This window comes from Urtica dioica, chromosome 5 (assembly GCF_054948205.1).
Source record: "Urtica dioica subsp. dioica isolate 48M chromosome 5, U.dioica_male_clone48M_v1_H2, whole genome shotgun sequence".
Lineage (NCBI taxonomy): Eukaryota > Viridiplantae > Streptophyta > Magnoliopsida > Rosales > Urticaceae > Urtica > Urtica dioica.
Genome location: NC_142760.1, coordinates 41,448,017 through 41,471,585, shown reverse-complemented (window position 1 = coordinate 41,471,585; position 23,569 = coordinate 41,448,017). Strand labels below are relative to the sequence as shown.

Here is a 23,569-nt window from a genome sequence, read left to right as displayed (position 1 = left end):
CAGTGCACTTCTAGAGACAAGATAAGAACAAACCATTTAACCTCTTATGTCTCGAAGTCACTATGTATGAATTGCATCATGCTTACCTTAATCCTGAAATGAGACATGCCATTTCACACCTTAGTATTCTCATTTGAGAAAGTCAAAGTTCGGACTCACTATGTGATTCCGAACAAGGCCTATTGGTGAAGTACTAAGTTGTGAGTCTGTCATGAGTAACTTTGTGAAGTTCTCATAGATATGGAATTCATGTACAAGATTGCTGAAATGCAATGTATGTCACCTCATGCTTTGTTCCTTGGAGTGTGAATAAATGAACTGGCCAGTGTCCAAATTGAGTCCTGACTCTTTTGGATGAAACAATGTGACTTGTTAGCTCCTCGTCAATACATTGTTTCTAACTTATTCACAAGCGACAAAGGAGTTGAGGAAATAACAGCTAGAAGGGTAAAATGGTAATTTAGTAAATCCCGACTAGCTGATGACATTCATGAAGGGTAAACATAGATAATATTCAGTGGATCCGCTCATCATAATTAGGTCGAATTCTTGAGTAGAAAATAAATTCATTTGAACCGAGAGATTTTCAGTGTCAGCTCTTTAGTGGAGTCAGTTGGCATTAAGCTAAACTTGGAAAAGGTTTGTGAACTTTTGAGTCCAAGTGTTTAGCTAAAGCTTTGTTCATTTGGGTCCATGAGGTCACTGTCACGAATCACATCGATAGGAATAGTTAAACTGGAAGCTAAGCCAAAACAAGAACGAAAATAGTTAAAAGGGTATTTTTGTCTTTTGAGACAAAGGATGAAATGAATGTCAATAAATTTTTTGACAAGGTCATTTTGTGACATGTTTCACTCGGCCATGACTTGATCATTGGGCCTTGTGAATTAGTTTCATTTCATAAGAATTTTATTGAAAATTCTTATTGGGCCTTTTTCATGTTGTCATGAACAAATGGAAAAGCTTCTAGAAGCCTTTTCTAGAAGGCCTTGGGCGCCCAACATACCCAACCAAGAGAGAATATTTTGTGCATAAATGTATCAAGATACTTGCCAAAAGAAAAAGAGGAAACAAATTTGCATAAGGATGCTATATGGAATTCGGCCAAGAGAGAGACAAGGCAAGCCTTGAACAAAATAGGAAACAAATCAAGGCTTCTAGAAGCCCTAGCTTGGCCGAGTATCTCAAAGGGAAAAAAGAGGAAATTGCTCATGAATATGTGATATTCTATAGAAGAGGAAACTACCTTATTGAAGGTGAGACCTCTCCTATAAATAGGAGCCTCATTTCCTCACATTTCATTCATCCAAGTTTAAGAGATTTGAGAGACTCTCTCTCTAGAACTTGGCCGAAGTCCTCTTCTCTCTCTCTCTAGTTTATTTTCGGTTTTCTCTTGTCTTGGCACCTAGGTCCTCACTCGACCTAGTCTTTAGCTCTGCGACTTCGAGACTCGTTCTCAAGTCGTAGTGTTTAAAAGTGCCCACTCACTAATTCCTTCTTTTCGAGTGATTTAGTGATAGAAACTATCGTGGTTGCTCGAGTTCCCGAGGAAAGAAAAGAGAGACGTGCTGCGAGGGGAGACGAACGTTGCCAACCTTCCAAAGGCTCATCAACGTTCAAGCATCAAAAAGGTTAGTAACTTTTATAGCTCATATTAGTTTTTATTTACATGCATATGCTCTTGTCTAGGTTAGTAAAAACTAGTTTTACTTAAAAAGAAAATTTTTAAAATTCCGCCGCTTAACGAAGCGTTAAACTTTTTCTCAAACCCTAGATCGATTCCAACAAATGGTATCAGAGCTATGGTCAAAGGAATGCATGTGCATGTTTTTTAAATTATGAGCTTGAAAATCGTTTTCGAAAGTTTACTAATTTTGTGACAAGTTAGAATTGTAATCTTAGTTTTTTTTTAATTTATTGCTCTTGCCTTTAAATTAAAAAACCATGTTGATTTTCTATGAGTTTGGGATGATGTTAAAACACATTAGAATCAGTTCTAAAAGTTTTTAATTTTTTATATTGAAAAACGTGTTTTAAAGGTTTGAGATTTTTCGAGTAAATTTTGTGACTAGTTTTGTTTTCTTGCTAGTTTCGTTTATTTACTTGAATCGTTTTATGCATGTTGTTATTTCTTTTATTTTTTATGTTATTACCCTGCTAATAAAACACAAATAAAAGCTTTAAACAACTTCATAAAACGTTCCGTTACACTCGATTCTTTTTCGCATCTAAAAGGACAAAGCTTTAATTTATTTCTTTTTCTTCGAGCTGGAATGTAAACCCGCATTAAAAGCGGCATAACTCTCTGCTCAGAAATCGAAATTTAATGATTCTTGAATCAAATTAAAGCTCTGTCTGTCCTCTGTCCAATGCCACCGGTTTCGGCTCAAAAGGACATCGGAGCCGCCAGTTATGGCGATTTTACTCCGAGGTGCGTGGCTGTCTGAAACTCCAGTTTTTTAGAAATCCGGATTTTCAAACCCCACTACCATGAGTTATAGAACTCCAATGAGAAAACTTTCTTGAGCAAAAAATGTTTTTCATATGATTATAAACATGATGTGTAAGATTAAAATGTTTTGATTTTTGAAAGTTTAATTGAAATTGAATTTTTACAAAACTAGTTTGAATTTTGAAAAACCGTTTTCACTTTCAAACTTGAAAATATTTTGTCATCCAAATCAAATAAATTTTCAAAATGTTTTCAAAACTATATCTATATCACATATGTTCAAAATCTATATGCTCTTGAAATTTTGAGTGGGAGGTCTCTTTGTAGACAAAACCGAAAAATAAAAAGATGTGTAATCTCAAACTTTCAAGTGTTCGAGTGAGTTGAAGTTCACACTTCCCTCACGCACTTTCCCGAAATAGAAAATAGGAAAAGATCGAGTATGTCCCTTGTGCCTTTATGCACTAATACTACTCTGAACATGTCGATCTAGGATTCTCTTCTAGTTGTCCGCTCTGTCGCTCTCTAACTAGGAAATTTGTTTCCGAACTTATAAGAGTCGATGAACCAACTCCAAAAACTAAGTGGGAGGGTTATATTCGTTGTTTGTAACCCGCGATCCCCAACACTAGTGAAAGATGCAATAACGTGGGACTAAGAGCCGCTCTTGCGACCCTCACTTAAATGTGAGTACTCCAAGGCGTTATTGCTTCGATCATTGCTCAATGAGCTACGTCCGAGAGTGATGCAATGATGGCAAGGCCTCCCCTTGGGGGATTGTTTTTCAAAGCTGATCTTTTGGACTAAGTGGTTGGTTGCACACTTAGGCTCAATCCCTAGTATCCTTCCTTAAGGCTCTGCGAAAGGATGTGAGTGATCAAACCAATTTACAAGGTGGCTAGTCAAAATGATGTACTGACATCTTGGCTTAGCATTAATGATGTGTCATTTACTTATAAATGGAGATTTTTTGCGGCCTTCTCTTGAGGGAGTAAATTATCGTTTGGTTTATAACACCTTTGGGTTTTACAAAAGTCTTAATGAAACTTAAATCCTAAACCAAAGACTAATCATAAACTTGTTTCAACTTCAATAGGCAATATGTCCCGCAAACATCTCTCAATCTTTCTTTCCTCGATCAAACTCGAAAACGAAAACTACGTAGATTCAAAACGTAACCTCGACATAATACCTACCGTTAACAAGCACAAATGGGTACTCACCACCCCGTGTCCTCCTCTGACGAATGATGATTCAACTCAAGAGGACAATGACGCCTTAGCGGCCTGGCTTCGATCCGATGAGATTGTGAGGTGCTATATCTTGGCATCTATGAACAATATGCTGAAAGAGCAACATCGTGACTTCGAGACTGCCGCTGACATGCTCTACAATCTCCTTGAGATGTTTGGAGGGCAAAGGCGTCAAACAAGGCTACAAGCAGTCCGACAGTTTATGAACTGTCGCATAAAGGCTAGGACTCCTGTTAGGGACCATATGATGCTGATCATTAGTTACCTAACTGAAATGGAAATCCTAGGATCTGAGATTGATGGGAAGAATATCATAGATATGATCTTAGAAACTCTCCCCGCATCTCTTGATACCTCCAAGCTGAACTACTCCATTACAAAGCTAAAGTACACTGTTACCGAGCTTATGAAGGAGCTTCACACTGCTGTAGGTCTCAATAAGAGAAAGAGGAATCAAGGAGAGGCACATGCTACTGAGCACAAAGCCTCCGCCTCTAGAACTAAGAAGAGACCTCACAAGGCCGATAAAAAGAACTGTCATGCCTATCTCAAAGCAAAGGAACATACTATTGTACTAGTTACCGAAGCATGCTTAGTAGCTGATAATGTATCAACGTGGATTCTTGACTCCGCTGCTACTAACCATATTTGTTGTTCCTTGAATGGTTTCAAGAAAACCAAAAGCTTAGAGGAAGGCGAGTTCTGTTTCAAATGGGGTGATGGGAGCCTGGTGTCTGCGAAGGCTGTGGGATCCGTGATGCTGTCTTTTGAAGACCACACTTTAAACTTGAATAATGTTTATTTTGTTCCTACCTTTGGGAAGAACTTAATATCCGTTGCTCGTCTTCTTGAGCAAGATTATTGTTTAAAGTTCATTAAGAATGGAATTCGTATTTCGTTTCCTGATAATTCTTTTGTCACTGATGCATGTATGAAGAATGCTCTTTTCTACATCTATCCCACTCAACCTTCTCTTTTAGACACCGAAATAGATAACGATCTAATTAGGGAGCCAAAGAGGATCAAACTTTCTGAATCCTCCGATCTAACAAAATCAACATACCTCTGGCACTTAAGACTTGGTCATATCAGTCTAGATAGGATTAAGAGACTTGTGAGGGATGGTCCACTCCAAGCCTCTGCAATAGGTTCACTACCTACTTGTGAATCCTGCATAGAAGGAAAAATGACTAAGCGACCTTTCTCCGATAAGGGTCGAAGAGCCACTGAGTTGCTGGAACTAATACATTCTGATGTATGTGGTCCGCTCAACCAACAGGCACGTGGAGGATACGAATACTTCGTTACCTTCACTGATGATTACTCAAGATATGGGTTTGTCTATTTGCTTAAACACAAATCCGAGACCTTTAACGTATTTAAGGTCTTTAGGGCTTTAGTGGAAGAGCAAACTGGCAAAGTGATCAAAACCCTTCGATCTGATCGAGGTGGTGAGTATATGTCTGGAGAGTTCGATGACTTTCTTAAAGAAGAAGGTATCGCTTCTCAGCTTACCGCACCTGGCACACCTCAACAAAACGGAGTGTCAGAGAGAAGAAACCGAACTCTTATGGAGATGGTTAGATCAATGATGAGTTACTCATCACTCCCGCTTTCCTTTTGGGGATATGCCCTCGAAACAGCCGCCTACATTCTGAACCAAGTTCCGTCCAAGACGGTTCCTGGTACTCCTTATGAACGATGGACTGGCCGTAAAGTGAATCTTGGCCGCATCCGAATTTGGGGTTGCCCTGCACACGTGCTGAGGCAAAAGACTAGCAAGTTGGCTAGTAGGTCAGAATTGTGCCTGTTTATAGGATATCCGAAGGAAACCAAAGGTTTTACTTTCTATAGTCCCGAGGACGATAAGACTTTTGTTAGCACGAATGCTCGTTTCCTTGAGGAGGACTTTATGAAGGATGCGAAACCTAGAAGCAAAATTGTGCTTGAAGAAAAGTTGGGTGAGGAAGCTTCTACCTCGTCTGTAAGAACTGTTCTTACCCCAACTGAAACACAACCTAACTCATCAGAATCTCGTCAAGTAGTACTTCGACGTAGTGGGAGGGCTACTCAAAAGCCTGACAGGTACATGTCTTATGGAGACTCTCTTGTAGCCGTCTCCGACATGGATGATCCTGTTTCCTATAGCCAAGCAATGGCTTGTTCTGAATCAAACCTTTGGCTTGACGCCATGAAAGTTGAGATGCACTCGATGTATGTCAACAAAGTCTGGAAACTTGTAGACCTTCCTGAAGGGATTAAACCCGTAGGGTGTAAGTGGATATACAAGAAGAAAAGGGGTCCTGATGGGAACGTTGAGACGTTCAAAGCACGACTTGTGGCGAAGGGTTATACCCAACAAGAAGGGATTGACTATGAAGAAACCTTCTCGCCAGTCGCGATGCTTAAATCCATCCGCATACTCCTATCCATAGCTGCAGCTCTCGACTATGAGATCTGGCAAATGGATGTCAAGACAGCTTTTCTGAATGGCAATCTTGACGAGCGCATTTACATGGCTCAACCAGACGGTTTCGTGGATAAAGGTCAAGAGACCAAGGTTTGTGAGTTGCTTAAATCCATTTATGGACTAAAGCAAGCATCTAGGTCATGGAATATTAGATTCGATGAAACTGTAAAGAGCTTCGGCTTTGAACAGTCAATAGATGAGCCTTGTGTTTACAAGTTAATACACGAAGGCAAAGTTGTGTTTCTGGTACTATATGTCGATGATATACTACTCATTGGTAATGACATGGGTAAATTATCTGAGGTTAAGGTCTGGCTAGCAAAGCAATTCGATATGAAGGATCTAGGAGAAGCCGCGTACATTCTGGGAATCCAAATCTTTCGAGATAGGAAAAACCGGACCCTGTCGCTCTCTCAAGCATCTTATATTGATAAGGTGATGGATCGCTTCTCGATGCAAGACTGCAAGAGGGGTCAAACACCCTTTAGGCATGGAGTTTCACTCTCTAAGGACCAGTCTCCCAAGACTGCACAAGAGATTGAAGACATGAGGAAAATTCCTTACGCCTCTGCCGTAGGAAGCCTCATGTATGCTATGCTTTGCACCCGACCTGATATATGTTTCGCCGTTGGCGTAGTTAGTCGTTTCCAATCCAACCCTGGACCCGAGCACTGGATTGCTGTTAAGCATGTTCTTAAGTATCTTCGAATAACTAGGAACTTGATGCTTACATACTCAGGTACTGACCTGACTATGACGGGATATACCGACTCCGATTTTCAAGCGGATAAGGATTCCAGGAAGTCCACTTCGGGATCTGTGTTCATCCTTAATGGTGGAGCTGTTGTGTGGAGAAGTATTAAGCAATCTTGCATTGCTGACTCCACAATGGAAGCAGAATATGTGGCTGCTTGTGAAGCATCCAAAGAGGCTGTATGGCTTAGAAAGTTCCTTAAGTATTTGGAAATTGTTCCAAACGTCGACGAGCCCATGACCCTTTATTGTGATAATAGTGGGGCTGTCGCTAACTCAAAGGAACCTAGAAGCCATAAGCGCTCTAAGCATATTGAGAGGAAATACCATTTGATTCGAGAGATCGTGCAGCGCGGAGACGTGGAAGTGAAGAAGATCTCAACGGTGGACAACCTCGCAGATCCATTCACCAAGGCCCTAGCGAACAAGGTCTTCGACCAACATCGTGAGGGATTAGGCATGAAGGACTACACACCCCTTCTTTGAGTCAAGTGGGAGTTTGTTGTCAATGGTGCCCACAAGAAGAGTTGTAGTCTTTATTTTGAACATTTGATGTAATAAAGTCTCATGAAGACTCTTGCTTGTAATTGCCTATTCATTCATTAATAAAGTTGAAACGTTCATTCAATCTTCCTTGTCTGAAGCTTTATGATAAAACCATAGTCTTTTAGTCCATAAACAAACTTAACAACTTACGAAGAGACAAATGTAGATTTGCATGAACAAACTCTTCGTAGTTTGCTTAAAACGATATATTCGCAATCTTAGGGTCAAAGGACTATTGACCTCAGTATGATTGTTAGAAGAATCTATGATGTCTGGTTATGAGGCATTGAGAGTTAGGAACTCTATAGTTCTTCTAGGTATCTTCCGAAGGTACTGAATTGACCAGTGCACTTCTAGAGACAAGATAAGAACAAACCATTTAACCTCTTATGTCTCGAAGTCACTATGTATGAATTGCATCATGCTTACCTTAATCCTGAAATGAGACATGCCATTTCACACCTTAGTATTCTCATTTGAGAAAGTCAAAGTTCGGACTCACTATGTGATTCCGAACAAGGCCTATTGGTGAAGTACTAAGTTGTGAGTCTGTCATGAGTAACTTTGTGAAGTTCTCATAGATATGGAATTCATGTACAAGATTGCTGAAATGCAATGTATGTCACCTCATGCTTTGTTCCTTGGAGTGTGAATAAATGAACTGGCCAGTGTCCAAATTGAGTCCTGACTCTTTTGGATGAAACAATGTGACTTGTTAGCTCCTCGTCAATACATTGTTTCTAACTTATTCACAAGCGACAAAGGAGTTGAGGAAATAACAGCTAGAAGGGTAAAATGGTAATTTAGTAAATCCCGACTAGCTGATGACATTCATGAAGGGTAAACATAGATAATATTCAGTGGATCCGCTCATCATAATTAGGTCGAATTCTTGAGTAGAAAATAAATTCATTTGAACCGAGAGATTTTCAGTGTCAGCTCTTTAGTGGAGTCAGTTGGCATTAAGCTAAACTTGGAAAAGGTTTGTGAACTTTTGAGTCCAAGTGTTTAGCTAAAGCTTTGTTCATTTGGGTCCATGAGGTCACTGTCACGAATCACATCGATAGGAATAGTTAAACTGGAAGCTAAGCCAAAACAAGAACGAAAATAGTTAAAAGGGTATTTTTGTCTTTTGAGACAAAGGATGAAATGAATGTCAATAAATTTTTTGACAAGGTCATTTTGTGACATGTTTCACTCGGCCATGACTTGATCATTGGGCCTTGTGAATTAGTTTCATTTCATAAGAATTTTATTGAAAATTCTTATTGGGCCTTTTTCATGTTGTCATGAACAAATGGAAAAGCTTCTAGAAGCCTTTTCTAGAAGGCCTTGGGCGCCCAACATACCCAACCAAGAGAGAATATTTTGTGCATAAATGTATCAAGATACTTGCCAAAAGAAAAAGAGGAAACAAATTTGCATAAGGATGCTATATGGAATTCGGCCAAGAGAGAGACAAGGCAAGCCTTGAACAAAATAGGAAACAAATCAAGGCTTCTAGAAGCCCTAGCTTGGCCGAGTATCTCAAAGGGAAAAAAGAGGAAATTGCTCATGAATATGTGATATTCTATAGAAGAGGAAACTACCTTATTGAAGGTGAGACCTCTCCTATAAATAGGAGCCTCATTTCCTCACATTTCATTCATCCAAGTTTAAGAGATTTGAGAGACTCTCTCTCTAGAACTTGGCCGAAGTCCTCTTCTCTCTCTCTCTAGTTTATTTTCGGTTTTCTCTTGTCTTGGCACCTAGGTCCTCACTCGACCTAGTCTTTAGCTCTGCGACTTCGAGACTCGTTCTCAAGTCGTAGTGTTTAAAAGTGCCCACTCACTAATTCCTTCTTTTCGAGTGATTTAGTGATAGAAACTATCGTGGTTGCTCGAGTTCCCGAGGAAAGAAAAGAGAGACGTGCTGCGAGGGGAGACGAACGTTGCCAACCTTCCAAAGGCTCATCAACGTTCAAGCATCAAAAAGGTTAGTAACTTTTATAGCTCATATTAGTTTTTATTTACATGCATATGCTCTTGTCTAGGTTAGTAAAAACTAGTTTTACTTAAAAAGAAAATTTTTAAAATTCCGCCGCTTAACGAAGCGTTAAACTTTTTCTCAAACCCTAGATCGATTCCAACACTTTAGGCATGAATGTCCGACGTTGCGAAAGTTGACCATGCGTACATTGTCCCAAATTGCATCATCTTCCACATGCGAGAGTAATTGAATTTGGCAGGGGTGGCTATGGTTGGAGTGGTGGTGATCCAAGGGGCCAAGGAGATGGTTGAGGATTTGGCGGCCCCGGTGATGTTAGCGGTCTTTGGACGATGTGATAGTAGTTATCCTCCGAAAGATGCTGGTACAAATGATAGGTTAGTTGAACTATCCACATTTTAGTATTTTTTTGGCGCCCCCCCGACATATGCAGCTCTTATGTATGGTTCTTTGAATATTGATATTGATCAAATTTCTTCCCAATTTGATTCAATGTCGGTCTTGACATCCAAGACTAATATGGCGGGTTTCGATGGTCGTGGAGTTAGTTACTATGCGGAGTATCCTATACTCAACGTTTTCGTTGGCATGGATCAGTACAACTACAAAATGCAGATCAAGAACTACATGAAAAATTATGCATCATTCATATCGTGGTTCGTATACGGTCAAAGTTAGCTGGTGCAACCCCATACGTTTCAATCGCTTCGACACTCAACATACAACTGATTTGGACTTTAAAAACTTGTTGTCTTCTTTAATTTGTAGTATTCGAGAATTATTTTATCTTTTGTAGTGTCAACTTTAAGTGTATTTCTTGTCATAAATATGTAGTATTTGCATTGTATTTTCATAATTTGGATTTGATGATATATATTTTGGGTCATTTAAAATTATAATTGGTTATATAATTTTTGTTGATATATCTGTCGGTAGTCGATATATCGTCGATATATGATCGGTATAATCGGTAGTCGATATTGTAAATATCATAGTATCGGTATCGATATATATCAGATGGTAGTCGATGTATCAGTAAAATCAAAAGTTCAGTATAAGTATCGGTATTTGAAATATTGTCTCAAATAAGCTTTGGGATATAAAATAATAATCCACAAACACTAGCTAAAAAGAAAACATCATAAGAAATATGAGATAAAATATCAATATAATGTGTGATAGTCAAAGTCGGAGTTGCCTTGAGACCATGTTAAAATTATATAATATTTTTATATTTACACCAATTGAATATTTACTTTTTCTCACACACCCTTTATAAAATTAGAATATTTTTTTTTAATCAAATTTGTCTTTGTCTTGCAAATTCTAGCTCCGCCACCATATATATATATATATATATATATATATATATATATATATATATATATATATATATATGTATGTCCATGATCATACATTATATATTTTAATGGTTATTGTTATGCATTATTTTGTATAAAAAAATGAAAATAAACGAAGAAGAAGAAGAAAAAAAAAATAAGAAAAATGAGAATGAGAAATATGACGATGATATTGAATCAACAATGGTCGGTCGAATCAGACCATGATAGAAGTTTGTGTTTCACGTGTAGAAGTAACGAAACGATATTATGTTGAATTAGACGTAGATTGCACATAGTTCACAATGGAGGCAAAAATTGGACTAGTTGTAACGCTCGTACATAAAGGAATCAATTTGGTCTTGTATTCAGTATTTCTTTTTGAGTCTTATCCAACTTGAGGTTTGACGACCAATAATAATGCATGATTAACATTTTCAATGGCATGTCAATCTCAAACGAAACCCTAATTGACTCAAGGTCAATATAAACTATGGTCAAACAAACATCTGTGAATTACTATGATGTTCATATTACTCTTTTACTTAACTTTTAAAAAGGATGGCTCAATCTTTTTACTACTATGTTTTTAAAAGTATGAATAGTGTTTTACATAAATGCCTCATTCAAGCTCAATCTTTTCATTACTACCCACATTTTCAAAGAAAACCCGCCCAATAAATAAAGTCATGTCATCTATGGTGTCATTGACTTTTTGGGTTCGATAATTCATTTGATAGAAATTTGTAGCATACGACATGTCGTTTCAAACGGCTATAATTAATTGGCAACTCAACCACATATCATTTTCATTAGCACGTTCTTTCAGCAAAACAATAAATATTCATCGTAATTCGTAAGCAAATAATATATTGCATTAATTCTCAACTTTATATATACATCACATGTACCTACCATTTTTTAGCACCATTGCTGTAATTGCGATATCGTCCACACCCATAAATAACATCATTTTGTAAACTGTTTAAAATTTGAAATCCACCGTCCAAACTATCATAATTTTTTTTTTCTCTCCTTCTATAGCCTTTTCGTAGCAGGAGAGATATGTGACCCCATAACCACCCTTGAAAAACTACTGTTACACGCTATACTCTCTAATAAAATACTCCGTATCCTAAATAATACTGAAGAAAATATCACTTAGTTATTTATTATTATTTTTATTTTTTTTTTACCTTTTTACTCATCTAATTATATTTTTATTCATATTTATTAAGGTTCACTTGCATTGCGTATATTAAGGTGTAAGTGGCAAGACGTCTAATAAGTACGTTCTCTAACAACGAAAATGACTTTATTTATTTATTGGGCGGGTTTTCTTTGAAAATGTGGATAGTAATGAAAAGATTGAACATGTATATGTGCAATTTGATGTATGTGCATTGTGTAATGAAGTCATTATATATGTGCATTGAACATATACGTTGTCTTTTAAATAGTACGTTCTCAATCTTTTTTTTAAGACTTACATTGTGTAAATTGCACATAAATTATGGTTAACTTGCAACATATCGATATTGCACATATATTCAAGACGTAATAAGTACGTTCTCTAACAACGAAAAAGTCAATTCCCAACTATTTTCATTTATTATCGAGCAATAATTTTAAGCCTCACTAATTAAATTAAAAGGTTATGCAGTATAACAAAATGTATTATTTTATATATATTTTTTAAAGTAAGTCACCAAATAATGCAGTTTTAGCACACCCTATAGAAGATAATATAACACATGAGCGAGTAAGTGAGCGAGGCTTGAATTATTGCCTTGTCTAAAAAAGATTAATTCCCAACCAACTTCATCAAACTCCATTTAAACCAAAGCCAGCTCATCTATAAAAAAAAAAAAAAAAAAAAAAAACTCAACTAACTAAGCCAACATTTTAATACTTAAAAACCACAATACACTCACTCTCTCACACCCTCAAACGACTCACATTTTGTTTTTTTGTTGATATGATGTCAAAAAACTTGACGATCATGATCTTGTTCCTAGTCCAACTCCAAATACTATCACTAATTGTGACACCGACGAATTCGAGTAAAGTCGAAGCCGTGATCGTGTTCGGCGACTCGTCGGTGGACTCGGGGAACAACAACCAAGTCTCGACACTTTTGAAGAGCAACTTCGAGCCGTACGGCCGAGACTTCTTCGGGGGAAACGCCACGGGACGATTCTCCAACGGAAGAATCCCGACGGACTTCATATCCGAGGCTTTTGGGCTCGGGCCCGCCGTGCCCGCGTATTTGGACCCGGGATTTCGGATCGAAGATTTCGCTGCCGGGGTTTGCTTTGCCTCTGCCGGGACTGGCTATGACAATGCCACTTCTGATGTCCTTGTTAGTCACTCATATATCTTACTATTTATTGTTTACTCATCATTTTCACCGCCCTTATATTTTTGTAATTTTACACGTGTGCATTTTTTTTTAGTTTAGCCCCTGAATGTTTCATATAGTTACATATTGGCCCTTGATTTCATTTTTCTTGCATAACTCGCCTCTTAATTTTCGAAAGTTTGAACCCATGGCCTTTTTTTTTTTTTTTGCATCAATAGAAAAATTAATTTAGAGGCGTATATTTTTAACCACCATTAAATTATGGAATGTCTCATATAGTTTACATATTGGCCCTTGGGTTTATTTTTCTTGCATAACTCGCCTCTTAATTATCAAAAGTTTGAACCCATGGACTTTTTTTTTTCATCAATAGAAAAAATAATTTAGTGGCGTATATCTCTTAGTAATATTTACTCATAATTTAACCACCCTTATATTTTTTTTTTTTGGGAATGTTTAATATAGTTTACATATTATATTGGCCCTTGATTTTATTTTTCTTCCCCGACTTGCCTCTTAATTATCAAAAGTTTGAAATTGTGGCCTTTTTTCCGTATCAATAGAAAAAATAATTTAGTGACTCATATCTCTTACTATTTACTCGTAATTCACCATTATATTTTTTTTAAACGTTTCATATAGTTTACATATTGGCTCCTGGCTTTATTTTTCTTGCACAATTCTCCTCATAATTATCAAAAGTTTAAACCAGTGGGCTCTCTTTGCATCAACAGAAAAAAAAATTTAGTGACTCATATCTCTTACTGTTATTTACTCATAATTTAACCACCCTTATACATATAGACATTTTTTTAGTTCAGCCCCTCAATGTTTCACATAGTTTCATATTGACCCTCTTTTTTAACTTATTTTTTGTGCAAAAATAACCTCATTATTTATCTAAAGTAGAATTCATGAATTTTTGTCTGGACCGCAGCATAATTTTTTTCTCTCGGAAAATAAATTTCGCTCATGCTCAATACCAAGTTTTAATAATTATTACTCACTGATGCAAAAAAATTTATTTGTTTTTTTTTTTATATTTTTTTTTTAATAGGGTGTGATACCATTTTGGAAGGAAGTTGAGTACTACAAGCAATACCAAGAGGAGTTGAGAAACCATCTTGGGACAGAAAAGGGCAATGAGGTAATTAGAGAAGCTCTTTACTTGGTGAGCATTGGAACCAATGACTTCCTAGAGAATTACTACCTAATCCCATTTGGGAGATCCTCTCAATTCTCAGTAGAGCAGTTCCAAGACTTCCTAGTGGGAATCGCAAGGGACTTCGTTGCAAAGATTTACGATCTTGGGGCGAGAAAGATATCTCTCGGCGGTCTCCCTCCGATGGGGTGTTTGCCCTTGGAGAGAGCCACAAATTTCTTCTCTTGGGGCGAGTGTAACGAGGAATACAACGGCGTTGCAAAGCAATTCAATCTCAAATTGCAAGCCATGATTCAAGATCTCAACAAAAACCTTTTTGGGATACGTTTGGTCTATTCGGATCCTTATGAAATTCTGTATCAAATTATTTTAAATCCGTCATCTTTTGGTAAGTTTTTCATTTCCTTATCCAACACAAAAAAAAAAAAAAAAATTCATTCATTAATTAAAAAAGAAATCCAAATATTTCATTTACAATAAAATATTCATATGTAAGTCATTTTTATGTAATCTTTGAAAAAAAATTCATTAATAATGACATTTTGAAAATTGGCTTTTAATATGTAGGATCGTTTCTTCAATTAAATGCCATGAAAAATTATAGAATAATTTTTAGTTCTTCTAATTGAATGTGCACATCAGATATATATTATATGTTTTTAATAAGTATTAACATTTTTCAATTTTTTTTTTGTAATAATACTTTTTTGCAGGATTTGAGGATGCATCAATAGCATGTTGTGGGACGGGAATGTTTGAGATGGGATATTTGTGTGACAAATTAAACCCATTTACATGTTCTGATTCAGATAAATATGTATTTTGGGATTCCTTCCATCCCACGGAAAGGACCAATCGGATTATAGCTGAACATGCTGTTAATACCTCTCTAGCCCAATTTTATCAATATTAAGTATATTTATAAATATTTCCATATTATATATACAGTCGGTATATCTATTTCCATTGTACTTGTACTTTAATTTTCCCTTTCTCATAATGTATTTATTTCGTTCTGGCATCAAAGATATATACATTTCGATTTTCAACTATGTAAAACGATTTTTCAACGAGCACAGAAAGTGCATTTTCTAACTAAGTTTCAAAGTTTTACAGTTTTAGCAAACAATTTTAAAATTAAATACATTATTCCTCGACACCAAAGATTTAAATGCGTTTTTTTTTTTGCAGATTTTATATATGCCCATGTTTTTTTAATTTGGAGACAAATCGTTTAAAATTCATAAGACTTTAAGTTCATAAAAGCTGACACATTTGTTTGTTCTTTCCCGTGGGAAAATCCGTATACCTTTGGTGGCGAAAATATTAAATGCTCATTAAATCAGACAATGTTTCAGTATATCCAAGGAAAACAAATAGTTTTCTTTGTTTGAGTCATCTGATCAATAAATATATGAACATTTAGTGTGATAAATAAGTTTGTGATATCCTTGGTAGGATTGAATATTCAATTAATGGCGTTCATTAGCTTTTTATGATTTATTATTTTGTATAATAGCTTTTTTATTTTTATTTTTATTTTTTATAATGAGATGTATGAATGGATACGCTATTGAAATACTATTATTAACACTTGTTATAGTTATTTCCTCCAAGGATAATAAATCATAAAAAGCTAATGAACGTCATTAATTGAATATTCAATCCTACCAAGGATATCACAAACTTGTTTATCACACTAAATGTTCATATATTTATTGATCAGATCCAACACGCCAAGGAAAGATTAAAAAAAATATCATCATCCCTTGGAAATTAAACGAACCAACAACATATGTAATTATAGATAAAATAACATATTTATATAACTTCAACGAGTTTATTTAATCATGTCAAAGTACTCTTCAATTGATCTCTGTCTTTCAACTCTCAATCTCTCGTAGAACTTATCTATGAACTCTTGTGCCCTAACATCAATAACGTGGTCTTCAATAGAGCTAGAGGAGTAATAATAAGATGCGAAATTACCGAAATCTCCTTCATCACCTTTTGATGATCCTCTGAAATCGACTCGCTCTCCTCCAAGGGCATTTTGGTCAGAATGGACTAGGCCGGCATTTTCGGCCTTGTCGAAGCCGTCAAGCTCAAGGCAGTGGCAACGTTTAGCAGTCACGTTGTTATTATCGTCATTTTTGGGGGCAGTTTTGAGATGTTTAATACGACGTAGTATTGACAAGTGTACACGTACAGAAATGAAGCAATTCCAAATCCTCGGTTTTGGAAGCTCGTGTTTGGTCTTGGAGACGGAGAGACTCATAGAAAATGTTATATGTGGACTTTTTTTTTTTTTTTTTTTTTTTTTTTTCGGGGTGAGAAATGGTACGTTGATATTAGTGATGGTTTTTCTAATGGTTTATATAAAGTTTTTTTTTTTTTTCTTGCACGTTATTAGGGAACGAAACATCTGTCAAAAAATAAAATTATTATAGAAAATTTCTTTAATCTCTCTATCAGCTTTGATATCCTTCCTTGGTTGGGAATTTGACCAGAATTTTGTTATATAAAAATAGATAAAAACTAAAAAAAAAAAAAGTAGTTTGATTGGAAATTAAAACCTTATCGCTTTTCATGGGGTTCTTTATTTTTGGAATGATTATTAACTTTTTTCTGGTGATCACGTCTTGTGCATATACAGAATAAAACTGCGATTATAATATCCATGTAGAATAACATATTCTAAGATAGTAAATATTCTATCTATATTTAAATTAATAACAGGTTACATTTCCCTTATCAATGCCATGGATTGTAATATCCACTCAAATCAAGCAAAAATAAGTTTGGATTTACGATTTATCTTGGACAAGAACTTATCGCACAATCAGTTTTGGATGAAGAGTAATGAAGCATATCGCAGATAACCTTTTATATATGTACATATTTGCACTATCAAGAAGTAGGAAAAAAAACCCCATAATTATGAATTATTATGCAAAAATTCATAAGTATGAATTGTAGTAAATATATTCATTTTAACTCAATAACAGGTCACGTTCTTTTCAATACCATGTATTGTGATCTCCACTTAAATCAAACCAAAATTAGCGCCAAATTACTCGAAAGAATATTATGATTTATTTTGACAAAAGCATAAGTATTGGATGAAGAGTGATAAGCATATCGCCACATAACCTTTTATATATGTACATACTTTTGCACTATAAAGAAAGAAGGAAAAAGAAAAGAAAAAAAAAAAAAAAGATAACCCTCATGCAGATTGAAATTCATAATTATTTATCATTATGCAAAACAAAACTCCTTTGACCTGCTTTAACAATTAATTTAACGATAATGTCCCGCACAAAAAGCTGTCGTATGATTAATCGTATGGGTTTCTGAAATTCTTCAAGAGATCGGGGATGTCGTAACCCAACATGTCATCGACGGCTTGAACCATTTTCGGCTTAAGCTTCTCAAACTTGTCGATATTGTAACCCTTCAGTGTCTCCCTGAACTGGTCAACGTTTGGGAAATCGCCCGGAGGCAAGTGAAACTCTCTTTGGACCTGGGAGTAATTGAAGAATATAGGATTTATAGTACAGTTTTATACTTTTATTATGTTTATCCTATTTTCTATTAATGAAAGTTGGTGAGGATCTTGACACGAGGTCTCGCGATTCGGCAAGTTATTCATGGAGTAATTAATAATATATAAATATTTACCTTAGCGAATTCGTCCTCTAAATTGTCGATAAGCTTTTGCTGAGTTTTGGCTTTTCCCATCATCGCAGGCATTTCTTTCTTCAGATGCCCGATAATGTGGGCGTGAATCTTCGCAGCTCGGGCTCGCTTCACAAACTCGTTGATCTGTGGAAAGAAAGAGAGCAATGAAAATTGGACAGAGAGAAATCAATGTCTAATATATATGTATATAGATAGGGTTTTTGAAACTTACTCGGCGGTCACAAGCCTTCTTTGGAATATCTTTTAGATCAGCAAGAAGATCCTCTTGTTCTTTAATAAACAGCTCTTTACCGATCGGACCCGTCGCAGCTTCATTCACCGGTTTTTCGTTGAAGGAGCTGAATGTTTTTTTTTTTTTTTTTTTTTCAAACAATCATGGTTAACGCATAAGAAATAAAGGCTAAATTTTGGAATTTGAATAAATCATGTTAAAAAAAGCCTACCCAATATAAACGCGCATGACTTCGGGAGTGTTTATAACCTTCCCAAGCGACCACATCAGTGCTCCATAAACCCTCATTAGCTGTGCAATATAGTCCAGTAAAAAAAATTCTTAGATTTCCGTTAAACCCAGAAGGCTAAATTAGTATTTTACTGATTTAACATAATTAAGTCATTGGAGTGTTGATAAGAGCTATTCAGTTAGTTATTTTATTTAGTCTTCTAATAGTAAACCGAATATAATCAACAAAGTTAGTGATTTGTGTTCTTAATTATTATCCTGGGTTGTATCAATCTCACTTAATTATACATGGATGAGCAAAGTTAGAAAAGAGGTTCTTACTTGTTGGGTATCAATCTGGTCAGCCTTGTTCAGAACCACACGGATCTTATCATCGTGGCCGCGCAGAGACGAAATCACACGCTTGAATTCGTCGCTGACGTCGAGCTTATGAGGATCGAACAGAAGAAGTATCAGATCGCACTTTGAAGCGAACCACGAAGTTACTCCGGTGAAATCGTAAGCTCGCTGAGTCCGTTGCTTCTCTCCCGATAGAACTCCGGGGGTGTCCACGAACGTGATGTGCTCAAGGAGCTTTGGACATAAAAATGATGAAAAGTGACTTTGGAGAATTGAAAAAAAAATGAAAGGAAAAAAAGAAACAGTATAAAACTCACAGGATGTGGCATTTGGGAACATTCGAACTTGGACAAAAATGAAGTTCCGAACGTTGTAAGCCCACTAAAAGGCATGTCGGCTTGCACGGCCACGGTGTTTCCGGGGATACTTCTCTCATCGCTGCCAGACTGGCCATAAAAAAAAAAAAAATAAAAAAAAAATAAAAAAATAAAAAAAAAATAAAAAAAAAATTATTGAAACATCAATGTCGCATCGAAATAAATTAAAACAAGAGAGATCAGTTTCGGTAGAGAATAAAAGGAGATGGATTTTACCATAACAACAACAAATCTATCAGTCGTGGGCTCAGGTCCAATGTGAGCTCCTAAATTGTAAAATGAAATCAGGATTTCAGATGTAAGAAGACAGACAATAAAAATAAATAAATAAATAAAATTAGTGTTGATAACTGTGAGGAATAACTTGCCTGGATAACTTGTTTTTAGCAGATGTTTGATGAATGTTGTTTTCCCAGTAGAGTATTGACCCAAAAGCATAACCATGGGTTTAGCATCAAAATCACTATTAGTCTACAAAACACAGTGAGTCAAAGATCAATCATATAGACTATAAGCATACAATAAACAGTGGAATATAAAGCATAAAACAAAAAGGCCCAATATAGGTATAAAAAATCTAAGTAAAAATACTGACCAATGCCGGGGATTCAAAATCATGAAACTGATAAGTGGCCTCCAATGGCTTCAGCTTCTTAATATATAGCCGCTTCAAGCCATCGATGATCGATGTTACAGAGTTAAGAGACAACTGAAATTGCATCATTAGAGAGTGGTTGCACATTAGTGTAGGCACAATATTAATTAGATGTCTTTAGACAGAAAATGAATGAAAGCATTGGTTTGAAACGTAGACATACCTTCTTCGACGATTTTGAAGAAAACCACGACGCTGAAGGGGATTGTTCAATGATTGAACTACCTGGTCATATATCGATCCGTAAATCTACATTCCTTAAGAGAAAGAAGCAATGACAACCATGCATTTAAAGTGAAATTCTAACCATTTGAGCCGTTCTCACTCGTCTTTTGTGATTGCTTTTTCTTCTGAAAAAAGACTGAGTACGTTAAAGGCAAAAGTATTCGAGCAAAAGCATGTATAGCTCTACCCAAAGAAAATAAATCATCAAAAACCCTACAATTAAAAAAAAAAGTAGAAGACATTACTCACCGCCAACAAAGCACTTATATCAGCCATAACGGGAGGGTTCAAATTATCGAAGTCAACTGCAATACACAAAATTCAACCGTCAATATTAACCATTGAAGACATTTGATATGAAAATAAATAAGTACGCATATTTGCTATTAAAAACTAAAATACATGAAAAAGTACAGAGCTGAGCTTGGAGAGTTTACCGTTGCTGTTCAATATATCATGTGTTATCTCATTCCCAGCTTGTGCCAAAGAAACTAACTGCTCATAAACATGAGGTAACATTTTAATATTTTTTTCCTTAATTTTCTTTTTAAAAAATTCAAATATAATTACCCGCATAGCAGCAACAAACTCTCCAAAACCAAGGTATCCCTGTCTCTTTGAATCTGCAACTGCCCAAATCTTTCGGCGGAGAAGAGAATTAACAAAGAAAATCATTTCGTCAAAACAGCATAATATAGCACAAGGCCAAGAGAAATGAAAAAGAGATTTGGGGAAATCATATGCAGCTACTAGCTACCAAAGCCACCAATGAAGTTTCTGTTAATCTCAGAAATAAATAATCAATCGTTCTAAAGAACACAAAAGCATTGTTTAGCCATCAATGACAGAGAGAATTTAAAGTAAATTAATTTTCCAATCCAACATCATATTATCAAAGAGAGGGAAAAAAAACTGCAAGAACCATGTTGCAAAGGAGTTTGATCAGCGTAGACTTAGTGACTAATACTGAACTATAACTAAGCTTGATTAATAATAGCGACCAAAAAAAAAAAACCTTTGAATCAATTTAATCACTTCGAATAAATACTGTTATTCACTTTCTATATAAAGTAACGAACTTCTTGAAATGTGTTTGGCGGTAGACTAAGCTTCAGCCAGAATTCAAAGCATTGACTGACTAAACTAGCAATAACCCGATCATTAATTTTGGATAATCAAACCGTTGCAATATACACATATATACGCACCAATATATTGGAGTTCAGAAGATTGAGAAAGAGACAAACCTGCTTCAGTTCTTGCCGAGGCAAATTCGACAAAGCGAAGAACTTTATCGCATCGCCACCGGAAATGCGACCATCGGCGTCTGAACCAGAGCAGTAAAAATCACGTTGGAGAAAAGAAAAAAAAAAAAAAAAAAAGCTTTTTCTTCTCGAGGAAACAAACAAACAAATAGGAATGAAGTTAGGAATGTACCTGAATCGGCGTAACCAAACCAATCCTGGTAGATCTTCTGGTGCTCTTTTGAACACGAAGAAATCGGAGACGAAGAAATCTCCATGGAAAGAAGGGAAAAAAAGTGAGAGAAACTATGCTATATTTTATTTTATTTTATTTTATCTTATAGTTGAGGAGAAAATTCGATTGTTCCGTATAGAATTGTTTCCGAAAGAGACGGAATTTGGGGGGAAAAAAACAAAGGAAACGAGATTTCCGTTTTGGCGGAAGAAGAAGGTAAAGGAAATTCCTTTGCTTTCTACGTACGGAGGGGGAAAAAAAACGGTGAAACGCCGTCGTTTTAAAAGTTTGGGAGTATGAACTGAGACAGTTAGACGGTGACTTTTATCGTTTATGCGAAATATTTTGCAAGGACGTCCTTCTCTTTACAGAAGTAAAAATGACTTTAACATCCTCGGAAATGGAAAATTAGCTTGATTAATGATTTTTTTTTTTAATGTAAACTATAGGCACTTTCACAAAAATCATGATATTATGGGAGTCATTGCTTTTCGTTTTCACCATAGTCATATCGCATCACACGTGTTTCTTGAGAATCAATCTATGTCTCTATGATAATGATAGATTTGAATATAATGAATTTATGAACAAAATACATACAAAGAAGACAAGACATCAAACCCTCTTAGGTTCGTGTTAGCGTGTTTCTTTTAAATCTAATCACATATAAACCATGTTTTATAACTTGTGACTCATCCTGCGCATTCGGACGGCACAAACCCGGAAGGACGGGCTTCCGAGACTGCTAGAGGACCTGACGGAAATCCGAGTTCCGTGTGGCACGGAAGAGGCGACTTTATTTCCGTGGATCGACGGAAGCGAAGTTGGGAATCCACGGCAGACGACAGAACGCTGGATTCCTGAAGAGGTTTGTTTTTTTTTTAATATGGATCGTTGGATGTAAAATCCAACGACCAATATCTCATCTGTCATTAACAACTGGTTCAGATGACGGAAGCTTTTATTTTCGTTAAGCTCTAATTCGGACAACGGAAATCCGAGTTCCAATAGCACGGAATGCCGTCCCAGTAGCCTCGGAAATTTTCCTTCCATCTTCAGTCGGAATTCTACGGCGTCGGATACGGTTGTGCCGATACCGTCCGATGCGCAGGTTGACTTGTGACCATATTAAAACCAAATGACATCAAGAGCTATACATATACATAACACCGTAAAAAAATGTGAAGTTCATGCACCACTCAAAAATTTGACCATCAACGACAATAAAAGGTTAATTAAGTTAGCAACATTAAGACTCTAAATGTCGTCGAAAGTCCACGAATTTCTTAAAAAAAAAAACTCATTTTTAGTTGAGTACCGATCGAAAACAATATTTTTCATTTCGTCGTCATTTTTTCACTATTTTTTATTAAAAGTTTGTCCCGTCCCAATCAACACTTTTTCGTGTTTTATCTTACTATTTTACTAACTATTTCAGGGGATCAATCTAAATATATATTTTTGAACCTTGTTCATTCTAAGTTAGTATATCTTCGTTCAATGATTATTGATTGAAGGATTAAATTAATTGTAGTTGAATTGAAATTTGAAACACTAATTGATTATTGTATTGCATTGAATCAAGATTCTTGGCTTTTCGTCAAAAAAATATGTTATTCAAATTTTTCAATTCGATTTTTCATCATCATGTCGGTTTTTCATAATTTAGGAATGTCAAAACAGTACAAAACATTTCATTTAAAAATATATATTAGTAGTGAAATTATGTCATATGCGCGTTTGTCATAAAAAGTGTGTCAGACGGTTTATGTAACAATCAACAAATTTTGAGACTATTATGAACGTAACGAATGCGAAATAATAAATGCACACACAGATTGGTGATCCAGTTCAACTAGTAATGCCTACGTATTGCTTGTGGAATTGATTTTGAGCGGTAGAGTTGACCTCCATTGTTTGAGTTTTGATATTGTTTGTGGAATTAATTGCTTAAGAGAATCAGCAAGCGTTTGTTGAAGACGAACACAAGGATTTGTGTGTG

General features: G+C 35.9%; 2 protein-coding genes across 2 annotated transcripts; one reads left to right on the top strand and one right to left on the bottom strand.

Annotated features, from left to right (window-relative positions):
- Positions 1-12,726: 12,726 nt before the first annotated feature.
- LOC149398598 (GDSL esterase/lipase At4g26790-like) lies at positions 12,727-15,338 on the top strand. Its single transcript, XM_089615154.1, has 3 exons — positions 12,727-13,162; positions 14,220-14,712; positions 15,038-15,338. The coding sequence occupies exons 1-3, from the start codon at positions 12,779-12,781 to the stop codon at positions 15,235-15,237; spliced, it is 1,077 nt and encodes a 358-aa protein (XP_089471280.1). The 5' UTR covers positions 12,727-12,778; the 3' UTR covers positions 15,238-15,338.
- Positions 15,339-17,534: 2,196 nt separating this feature from the next.
- Positions 17,535-21,866, bottom strand: EHD1 (EPS15 homology domain 1). Its single transcript, XM_089615685.1, has 16 exons — positions 21,526-21,866; positions 21,336-21,415; positions 20,659-20,727; positions 20,526-20,583; positions 20,338-20,393; positions 20,171-20,213; positions 20,027-20,088; positions 19,804-19,917; positions 19,573-19,679; positions 19,425-19,485; positions 19,149-19,277; positions 18,814-19,065; positions 18,473-18,552; positions 18,241-18,367; positions 18,009-18,152; positions 17,535-17,850 (listed from the first exon to the last, which is right to left on the bottom strand). The coding sequence occupies exons 1-16, from the start codon at positions 21,608-21,610 to the stop codon at positions 17,665-17,667; spliced, it is 1,653 nt and encodes a 550-aa protein (XP_089471811.1). The 5' UTR covers positions 21,611-21,866; the 3' UTR covers positions 17,535-17,664.
- Between the last annotated feature and the right edge of the window lie 1,703 nt (positions 21,867-23,569).